Source organism: Pecten maximus, chromosome 12 (assembly GCF_902652985.1).
Source record: "Pecten maximus chromosome 12, xPecMax1.1, whole genome shotgun sequence".
NCBI lineage: Eukaryota > Metazoa > Mollusca > Bivalvia > Pectinida > Pectinidae > Pecten > Pecten maximus.
The window spans coordinates 19,967,302-19,979,447 of record NC_047026.1 but is presented as its reverse complement, the minus strand read 5'-3'; the positions used below and the strand labels follow the sequence as shown (position 1 = coordinate 19,979,447).

The window sequence follows — 12,146 nt, the reverse complement described above, 5'->3', positions numbered from 1 at the left end:
ATAAGTAATTCTTTTATTGAGCTTTCCTTAAAGTTGATATTATATTCACCGAAGGTACGTGTATAGATATTGTAATAAATCTCTGGTGTAAGTAACAATCTAATCAATATAATCCATATAACCGTACGGGGTATGGGGTCGATAATTTATTAGAAAAAAAACACCGCTTTTTCCTTGGATACACATCAAAATCTTAATATATTGAATATCGTCGGAGTTACATATGTTATCCAACTGGTATACATAAATTGTACAGCATGTTACCATATTGAATATTATCTGAGTTTTATGTGTTGTCACACTTGTATAAAACATAACCTTACCATCTTGAATATTACGACACGACATTAAGTCTGAATGTTATGTTCACACTGATTCGTACCATTTTTATGACATCCTGAAGGTTTATTTTGATACCGATTTCCCATCATATTTATTTAAATGATTTATGTGACGATTACCCATCATATTTGTTTTAATAATTTATGTGAATAAGTGCAATTGACATTTCCAACAAGCTATAATGTATTTTATAACCAGTTCGTTTTTATGAGCATGTTTTTAAAACTGTAGTTTGCTTTGATGCAATTTAAGAGCGCATATTCTGGTCCAGATGACATTGTCTGTCGACGGACTGTTCAGCAACACATAGCAAAAGAGATCAAACATTAATATAAGATGTTGTTTTCATACATCATGATTTTGGTACATTGATAATAATACTGATTTCTTTATTATTACAGATTGAGACAGAATATGCCTCTCTGTGTGGAATTCGTGATCCAAGATCATGAGGATGTGCAGAACAGAACATAACCTCTATATTTACCTGTAAGTATTGAGTTAAATGTGCTAAAAATACTTATGATAAATTCCTGAAGCTATACACGTTTTGTTTTGACGGGTGTGCATATCCACAATTTATTAGCATACTAACAACACATTTTATTAAATATTTTTCATTGGGTATAATATTGTAACATTTGATTGGATGAATTTAGAAATATAATATTAATTATTTTTAATTATAATTATTATACCCCACCCCCTTTTTTCTTTTTCTTTTTATAGATTTATTTCAATTTAAACCCTCTAACAGATTACGCTTCACTTTCCCGAGATTGGTATAACTCTATATTAATGTTATTCCGACGGGAAGCTAATCAATCAAGGATGCGGTTGAAATATTTAATTTGATATCCAGACAAATTTGTTCTATCAGGCCATCGCAAGGAAACTGAAATAACGTCGTATCGCATCTCAAAAGATATACACAAATGAATCTGTGTTTAGATTTCCGTAACAAGCCTAGAGACCCTTTAACTTTTTGTTATTATCAACAATAACACATTGTCTTTCTGCGATGTTTCCGGTTCAGGAATGTGACTCTACTCCAATAAATGCTGATTTAATTTTTAGATTCGGCGGAAATAGAATACGTGTTATCATCGAATCCGACAGTATTATTTTGCAATATAAACATAAAAGTTGATGAATCTAGGACAACGCGTGCCTTAAAGAAGATAATAGATATTCAAAAAGTGTTAGATTGTACTTTTATGTTTGGAACCTTGGGAAGAAACACCGCCACACTTTTGTTTTTTTTTTTTTTTTTTCTCGGGTGGTTAATTGGACATGTCGATTACTTTCAAATAACTTAGATATTTAAATGATATTTTCATCACCTTCTTTAAATAGGAAGATATATGTTTATATCAACATTTCATAAAATTTTAAAAAGGTAATTGCATTGCAATTTCATCACAGAATACCAAAAAATTGATAAAACGAGGACATACTATGAACAAAACATATGTATATGCATAGCGACCTTCAAAACGTACAGGGGAATTAAACCAGGTGTTCAGGTAGCAAAAGCGTCCTCAACTTCTTCGTTGACACTTGTCATACAAATCTAGTCACATTCTCGAAAGGAGTAGGCATATCAACAAGCATCAAATACGTTTTACTCCATATAGCACAATAGAATATGTTTTTTTCGGCATAGCCGTATAATATTCTTTTGGCCCCGGATATGACGCGACAGGTGGCGTTACTGGTCAAGATGAAGTATGCGATTGGTCAATGTAGCCGTAAATGCAAAATGCAGATATGCAGTTAAAAACGAAACAAACTTAAGAATGCAAGCTGAATAAGTGAATGTATCTTTTCAAATGACACATAAATAAAATTATATTCCTGATTCGAAAAGCAGTCTTATTATCACCAAAAATAATTCAAACTGATCTAATTTTGTTATCCGTGCTGAAACGCATTAGTTCGTTGAGTTTTACATTATAACCACCAGCATTAAAACTATGCCGTTTATCTTTTTTTAAGATATTTCTTGCTTCGAAATAAGATCATGATATCTACCTTCAAACTTTCCTATGGTGTTAACATAAGGTCTAACAGAACATAACAATGCAACAGTCTTGGTAGTTTATTATTATAAAACACACACACACACACACTAATATCAGACCTAGAAGGCCTTTTACGAACCTATAACATTCTTAATTTTATTCATACTTTATATTTCTTGATCAGTTTTATCACCGTTCCTTAGCTTAGTAATTTACTTAACTGATAGTTTTCCAATTTTTCAACTAATAAAGTGATCATTGATGCCGATATATAATTTTAGCAGACAAAGTGCTATACACTGAAGCTTTACCGCTAACAATACACATGACCTTCGAGTCATACTAGATACAAATATCATCTACACATTCTACAACTGATAGTTGACATGACCCTTGACGTACATGATATATAAATGCTCTCATAGAAACCTGGTTTTTCCAATTATGATGATTGAACTCTAATCATATCGAAAGTAATTGTGAGTATGACAATACCTCTTGAATAGCAATACAAACACAAGCTGTACTTCATAAACATGACTACGGAAGCACACATACAGATGTACCACGCGTATACGACTTTTATTGCATTTCATTATATCAACATTCACGTACACATCATACATTCAGGATTTTCCTGTAATCAATGATATGGTGTGTTATTATGATGGTCAGTTGTAATATCCGCCGACAGTGTATTGATCATATAGTAAGATACAACAATTGCAGCTCTCGCACCTCTGATTACACTCATTATTATTGTTATTTCTGAGGTTTTATATACATATGGCATTATTCTGTTAGAATGACATCATATAATGCAATGTGTTTGATTTCTTACAGATAAACAAATCAGTTAATAGTATTTCTATTATTTGAGAAATGCAAGTTGATGAGGACAATGGGAAAGTTTTATGGTGTTTAATGCTTGTTGATATGGCTAGTGATTAAGTTGTCAACACCCGAGTTCTCATTTTGAGAAAGTCACATGACCTTGCTTTGGCCTTCAGTATGTACATAGGTATAGTGGGTGACGTCAATGAAGAAGAAAACGCCCACCCTCCGAAGCTCATGGTTTGCGTATATATTATGAATATATATGTATAGGATTTAATCCAGTTGTTCAATTTAATAGACAATGTCATTATGATCACGTTAAGGTACTCAGGTCAGTCCCTGACCGGATTTTCTTCGTCCTTCCGTGTAACGGTTACAAATCGTAGCATGGCCATGTTTCACTTGGTAATGCCACTCTCGTGATGCTTTCAAATATGTCTATACAAACAGGTGATCGGTTCATGACAACACCCCTACAAGGGAGCTAACTCTTACTGTAAAATGTGACCAATTTTAGCGATATCTTATAATTCGCGACCGAGTCTTCAGGTCAGGGCACGAGTCAAGCACTCACTTACTTCCCGATCAGGGCACGAGTCAAGCAGTTACTTCCTTCTTTGTCCGGGCACGAGTCAAACCATTTCTTCCTTCCTAGTCAGGGCACGAGACAAACAGTCACTGCGTTCCCAGTCAAGGCATGGGTCAAACAGTCACTGCCTTCCCGGTCAGGGCACGAGTCAAACAGTTACTGCCTTCCCGGTCAGGGCATGGATCAAACAGCCACTGCCTTCCTGGTCAGGGCACGAGTCAAACAGTCACTGCCTTCCCCGGTCAGGGCACGAGTCAAACAGTCACCGCCTTCCCGGTCAGGGCACGAGTCAAACAGTTACTTCCTTCCAAGTCAGGGCACGAGTCAAACAGTCACTGCCTTCCCGGTCAGGGCACGAGTCAAACAGTTACTAACTACCTTGTCAGGGCACGACTCAAACACTCACTTACTTCCCGGTCAGGGCACGAGTCAAACAGTAACTTCCTTCCGCGTCAGGACACGAGTTCAACAGTCACTTTCTTCCTAGTCAGTGTACGAGTCAAACACTTACTGCCTTCCCAGTCAAGGCATGGGTCAAACAGTCACTGCCTTCCCGGTCAGGGCACGAGTCAAACAGTCACTGCCTTCCCAGGCAGGGCACGAGTCAAACAGTCACTGCCTTCCCAGGCAGGGCACGAGTCAGTCACTTCCTTCATTATTTGTATTTCTGTCCTACATTACATCTAATTATACACTACAATGTATGAATACAATAGTTATTATGAATTATGAAGGTTAAAGATGTGAATGCCCTGTTGTCATCGTAGTTTGTATGTATATATGTATATAAAGGGTATATAGATCTGTTGATATGGTAACTGTTAAGTACACAGATATAGCCGTGTAATAGTCTGCTACATACCGATTCGTATAGATATATAAAGAAGAGGTATACGACTTGGATTAATCCAAAACGTCGACAAGATAGATTACAGGCCAATGTGAGGTACTTAATAGGCCAATGTCAAGTACGTAACAGCCCAATGTCAAGCACAGCCAATGTTACGTTTAACAGTCAGCATTATATGAGTCAGAGACTAGCTAGGGACCAAACCATTTTTGTATACTGTTCTCACTGATTTGGTACACCCGCGGAAGTAGTACAAATACAGGATATGCTTATATGCATATTATATATATATATAGTTTTATCATTTGAAAGTGTGTCAACAGTTCCTTTTACTTATCTTTCTTACTACTTACCTTTTCTAATCTTCACAACTTATCTAGGTCCATCCAATATGTGTTATCAAGGAAATAACAGTTTCCAGTTGTCAAGTAAAACGGCTAATATCAAGGCTTTAAACAACATGAAAGTGACCCATTTTTCGGACTTCTTTTACTGTCCGATTGACGCAAAAATAAAGAATGCTTTGTATGGACGGCGATCGATTTTTCCTAGAACATGTTACTTCATACTTCTATTATTTTGCATATAAACGCTTCTTGGGAAAATGAAATAATGTTTTAAACCCGTCAAATGCATCTTCATATAATTACATCAATGCACATTTCCTCATGATTCAGAACGAAAGCAAATTAATGTTGTGTATAAGTATAATTCTTGCTTATTACCATATGATACAAAAAACAAAGGATAAAATATAATACATAAATCGATTGTGAATATTAAGGATATTTAAAGGCGAAGAACAAAAGTTCGAATTAAAATTCCATCAATCAAATTACGTAAATGCTTAAGATTGATTTCGAATGAAAGTAACCAATAATTTTTCAGGAAATAACAATCGTCTTTATAATACAATTTGTAGTGAATACTGCGAATGGTAATAGGCAAATGTGAAGATGGGCTACTGATAGTGATATAAACGTCTGCGTAGTCATTTAAGTAGGTTGCATTATACAAGCAAACGAGAAATCATTACTCATATCTTCGGAACAAGATGATTGAACGAAAACGGACAATTCAGGGGAAACGTTTATGACAGGTGACTTGACGATCAATATTGTCATGATTGAGTTAATATTGCTTGTTTAAAATGAATGATCACTTACGATTTGTCATAATTTTCATCATTTTGGTATTGTTTTCAATGGAATAAATATATTTTCTTCTTCTTGGCTACCATTTTATCTTGCCACCCTCTCCTGTCCACTTTTTCCCTTTACCTATTGCCATCAAGACAAGAAAAATCTCGAAATAGAAGCTATGCCAATATACATTTATTTGTAATCTAGGATTAGAAGCGAGATAATACAATATCGGATTAGAAGCGAGGTCAATATAATCTAGGATTAGAAGCGAGATAATACAATACCGGATTAGAAGCGAGGCCAATACCATTTTTGGATTAGATGCGAGATAATACAATACCGGATTAGAAGCGAGGCTAATATAGTCTAGGATTAGAAGCGAGATAATACAATACCGGATTAGAAGCGAGGTCAATACAATCTAGGATTAGAAGCGAGATAATACAATACCGGATTAGACGCGAGGCCAATATAATCTAGGATTAGAAGCGAGATAATACAATACCGGATTAGAAGCGAGGCCAATATAATCTAGGATGAGAAACGGAACAATATAATCTGGGATTAGAAGCGAGGCCAATACAATCTGGGATTATCAGCGAGACAATGCAATCTGGGATTAGAAGCAAGACCAATACACTAGAAGTTGGACCATAGTTCAAGATAATAGGATGCCGTGTGGGAGAAGATGGATTGTTTTTGTGGAATGAAGTAACGATGACAAAAATACTCGACAATGACCTCCTCGTGGCCAATCGGGTCAAGCTTTTCACATACGTTATGTCCGTGTAACAATATTTCGAAAAGTGTCCCATCAAGGACGTATATATATATATATAATGCAATCGCAGTTTAAACCGTAGAGGCGCCGGTGTTTCCTCACGTTTTAGAGAACAAAGACATGCGATAGATTTGTAATTTGTATTTCTAATTCAAAGCAAGTATAGCTAGTTTCTTACTTATCACAGGTAAAACCATGCAAACATACAGGTAAATTCATTAGAAATAGAGGTTCTCCATACACGTATGTTTACAGCCTACCACGGGCTAATAGACTCCAAGATAGATAGGCTGTCAACAAATTATGCCACGAAGGATATCGCAGAAATTATGTATATATCTACTTCTTATCAAAACCGTTCCGAAAGTTTATACATTATTTGTTATCAATTCCTTAATCTGTATCAACCACGATAGCTATACCACAGAATTCGTTTCTGTCGACAATCGTGCACATATTCGCCACACAATTTGTTTCTATCGCCTTACAATCGAACATTTATTCTATCGTGTACATCTCTTGTAGACTTGATGCGCACATCGTGTAGCTTTGTGCTATTCCTCGACTACATATTGCATCTATTGGCCAATGTAGCCGAACCAATCTCATTACTGTCTTCATGAGAAGAAACAAGCATTGTTTAAAAAAGAATGTATTTATCACAGCTGATGATAAACCCCTAACATCTTGTCTACCTGTAATTGTTATCTTTCTTATTTGTTCGTTTCATTTTTAAGTCTTCACAACAACGGAAGTTATATAAAGACGGTGCCCGACAGTAGTGCGTTGTGTAACTGGTGACCTTTCAGGCGCCATTTAAAGGTCCATCACGCTGAAATAGCATAATCATTACATACTTTATATTACTAACGTTCTACGCAAAGTTAAAAGTAAAAAGACGGTATTAGGAACAAAAATTGGTAGAGAGAAGACAAAAAAAAATCATCTATCTGATTTCGTATATATTTTTATCATCATGTGTCACCAAAAGAAAGAATAAAAGTTCAAAATTCAAAATCTGCCGATTGTGCCCCTTCTTAGACATTTTTACGGTTTTTGAGTATTTGATAAAGCATACAGTATAAATCATTGTTGTTTTGTTATCACACAAACACATACATCAGCTTTCAAAACGATATCGAGAGTCCCAGAGGCTTTGCATATTGAATGTTTAAGACGCCTAACACCTGATGTGAACACACCGACACGCCATGCGTTAGTTTATAGATTTCTCTTTTAGCTGCCTTGAAGGATATATGTATATATGATAAAGTAGTGGTTTTGTTTTAGTCGATTTGTGTAGTTTATAAATCCTTGTCGAGAAAGATTCGAGATGAAGCTTTAATGATAGACATTTATTGCTTTGCCGTCGTTCAGTATGTCAATGCACATGCTATTGTAAGTAAAAGGCACTTTATTTTTATAAACAAAAAGCATCAAAATCATTTATATGAGGCATCCAGTGTACATTATGTATGTAAACATTACAATAAACAACTCAAAGTATCTTTGAGATAAGACCAAGCCCGACACCAACCCCCTCCCCCCCCCCCCCCCCCCCCCCCTTTTTTTTTATATTTTTTTATATTAATAATGCGATGAAACGTTTTCGTTTGGTCTGATTGTGGCGTTTTGCATATTTGTTTTGTCTTCCTACAATTCGATCAAAATGATGACCAAGACCTTTTCCCCGCCGTTCACCAGATAAAGTAACTGGTTCGATGCCTGACCTATCAAGGCTTGATGGACGCGCGTGATGTCCTAGACATAGTAAAACTATACAAAACCAATACAATAATCGGTTTGTATACGAATGTATCTAACATTGTCTGTACAAAGTTTATAAAGATCAATGACAACTAATACGACAATCAAGTTATAACATATTTGGATTAATTCTGGAACCACCGTTTTAATCACAGCAAAATCTATATATCTAACAAGATGTGTAGAACATTTTCCGTATCCTTGCAATGCTCCATTATGTTTCGATTAAAATTTAAGAAAAATTAACATATCGACTTTTGGTGATTGCAATATAGGATCTCCCTGTAAAAATAATAAGATAAAATATAAAAAATAATCTAACACGCACACGACATTGCAATGTTGTCACTAACTTATGGGAGGCAAATACTTGTCCGCTCACAAACACCTTCAATGTATATACTTTGTTTTGTGCAGCGTCACATTAAATGTATCGTTTATAAAATCATACATAATGTTAAAGAATATAGTTAGTGGCTTTTGGTTAATAGTGAGTGTGTAACAAGCTAAAACAAAATAGTTTGTAACTTTAATCTACAATGTATATTATTTGTGTATCAAGTTATCTATCCATATTCTTCCTGTATATAGCTAGTACCTTTCGGCTTATAATGAGTGTGCAACACAATTTATTACTACCCTCAAAGTATATACACATGTATATGTATATGTATGTATATACATTTCTTTCTTTCTAACATTTGAATATATGTTATAATGTTGCTGTTGAGTGACATCTTCCGGGTGAAATAATTGGTAATATTTATTTATTTATGAAATCGTTAATTATCTTAAAATTCTGAATACCAAAAGTGAATACCGGCCCACGTCTTCTTTTGGATTGACTGTAATTAGTCGAAGTGAAGTCTAATTACTCCTTGTACGGCATTCATTACTGCAGACGTATAATTATTTCCCCGGTGTTGCTTGACGTTCATGAAAAGATTGGATTACCTATTTAGTGGTGCGTAGATGTCAGATCCCTACTGATATGAACATCAGAATGAATTTCCTGTGATTGTTAATTGGCAATTTTTGATCATTTAGATCGTCCGTCTGTTTCAACGCAGTCCTTAATTAACTGTTTCCCTTGTCGCACCAGACCCTGCAACATAGTGCAGACACACGACAATATGAAGAATTCTAACAAAGAAGTGTCATTTTTAACATCTTAATACTCAAAATAACAATATTTTCACATCGTCTGTTTGAGTAATGATTGTAGTTATTTTTTCTTGGATATAAAAATATAAGATATCGTTGGTTGTGATTAAAAGCTCTATCATAGAGGATCTCGTGAAATTAACATCTATGACAGCAAACTGGTGAGGCATTGAACATAAAGAACCTAGTATACAAAATATTCGAGAGAACGGCTAAATTGAGTTACCAGGGCGACATTGTCTCAGAGTCTGCCAAGAAAACCCCGGTTTGAAATATTACTCTAATTGGGTAAACTACGAGGTCCCATATGGACAACAGTCGTCAAACTTTGTGTCAGCTTAAGAATATATTTGCTTGATATATAGGATCGATAGCTTGAGCTCTGTAGACAAATAGATAAAGGATTTCGAAATTTTGCATTTATGCTCATTGGTCAATTAATGAAAAGATCAGAGACTAACGAAATATCGAAATTGTAATTTTCACTGAAAATCGATAAAACGAAGGCAAAATACGAGCAAAATATGTTGATTTTAATGGCGATCCCTGAAATAGTACGTGGAGAATAAGACAAGGTGTTTCGCATGTGTAAGCGTCCTTTGCTTCATCGATGAGACTTGCCATACAATCTAGGTCAAATCCGGGTTACTAGAACGGAGTCACTAGGAATATCAACGAGCATGGAACATGTTTGATTTAAAACAGCCCGGGAATATAGAAAACCTCCAAATGAGATCCTGATGTCGACCATACAACTTTTTCTAACTACCCTGGTTTATACTTTAAAAACGTGACATTATCTGGATATGACATAGAGAAAATATGGTTACATAGTGACTACAAAGAAAACCACTGTATAACACTTTCAAATATAAATTCAGTGATATATATAGTATGTGCTGAACATTAAAACACCAACTTCGATTTACAGCACACGATTACGCACAAATTGCTCAAACACGCTCCATAAAATGTAAGCTCCGGTTGATCATTTGCGAAAACATTTAAAACAGAAAGCATTTAAAACATAAGTCAATAGTACACTGGTAGACTCAATTAAATCCACTTGAATACCATACTTCACCGAGGAAATCATGTAAACGTTTTCCTAATTGACTGTGGCAACGATAGCGCAATCGATACAACACGACCGACCAATCATACACTTTAAAACATGAAGATAGTGATTTTTAACATTCATTGAGTTATGAATGCCACCGTTCAGCTAATAAAGGTGTCATCAACAGCAGCTATATATCATTAAGATTTGTTTTTAAGAAAGGAAGTTTCCTCTCATTAATTACACACCATCATATAACGAGTTAGTTAGTTATATGCCAAACCAAATTTTCAGTGAAATTCTATTACTGGTTTTCAAAAACCCTTCAGACAGAACTGAAAGCTATGAATTAAAACAAATTAAGAATATAATTTTGGCACTTAACTCGTTACTTTAGTAATTGGTTGATTTATCACCCGTAATGTTAAATAAATTAATCATTATATCACCTTTTGTATTGTTAATTATGTTACAGATTTTTTTTAAAGTGTACATGTGTGATGTTATTTATAACACTAAACTTCTATCAAGTTAAGGAATGCGTCTTTTAAGGTAATACTAATATTGGGTTGAAGTGGCATATTTAAAAGAAATTGATGAGACAGCAGTGAAAAGCCAACGGTCATAAATATCTCTAGACTAAATAGCTGCTGGGTTATTAAATGTTACACTGAAGGCAAATATATTACATGCTTCAAACATCTCGTAATAACTTATTTACTTCTTAGCATAATGTTACTGATGATACAATTTTATGAAACATTGATATGCATTTTGGTGTAAAAATTACTGTAATAACTTTTACAATTTGGTTATTTTTCAGATATCGCTTTTTCCTGTTGACGTTTACACATCCTCTCAGAGACTGACTTCGTGCCCTATTTGGTGAAACAAGGAAACTTAAAGGCATTACTTTGTTACATTGGAAACCCAACTCAAAAATCCTGTAAAGAAAACTCAAACGTTAATAAAAGCAAATTAACTATGGTTACATTCGTTATACCACTAACTACCACATCAAATGGATGTATTTGATTATATTTTTTTAACATTTGCAATTCGAATGATAACTCAACGCTTCTCGTCTGCTCTCGTCCATAGTTTCCCGACATTGATATGAGGAATGAAAAGCAGAAAGGAATCATAATCTTATTTGGCTTTCTGTCAAATTACATCGTGGAAGTAAATATTAATAAAGCATTTGATGCGCTATGCTGTTGCCTGTTTTTTTTTATAGAGAGTGGTTAGATGTGACACCATTGTATTTTCAATCATTGTATACAGGATGCTGAACACACTGCCAATTCTGATGTAGATCAGTTTTATCTGATGCTACAAAAGTATGCGTCTTTAAGTCGTTATGCTGCATAAAAATGATTACATACGTACTTGATACAACTTTTAATTATAAAATCACAAATCTAAATCTGGGCCTCTTTCACTACATCAAAGTCTAAATTTCTTATCGAATTGAGTCAATAACATTTTAGTGCTAATCTATTCGATTGTTAAGTGGATGCCATTTTTCAATATCCTCGAATTAATTTTAGCGATCATTTCAAACTGTTTAAGTTTTCAAATAGTGAG

At 34.7% G+C, this 12,146-nt stretch overlaps 1 protein-coding gene across 1 annotated transcript in view; it reads left to right on the top strand.

The window, feature by feature from the left end:
- The window catches only part of LOC117339639 (APGW-amide-related neuropeptide-like), a 36,048-nt gene extending 24,277 nt beyond the window's left edge, over positions 1-11,771 (top strand). The window contains exons 2-3 of the mRNA XM_033901338.1: positions 744-831; positions 11,383-11,771. Of these exons, the coding sequence (XP_033757229.1) occupies positions 744-794 (51 nt within the window). The 3' untranslated portion in view covers positions 795-831; positions 11,383-11,771. The remainder of the gene's footprint in view (positions 1-743; positions 832-11,382) is intronic.
- The last annotated feature ends 375 nt before the right edge of the window (positions 11,772-12,146 follow it).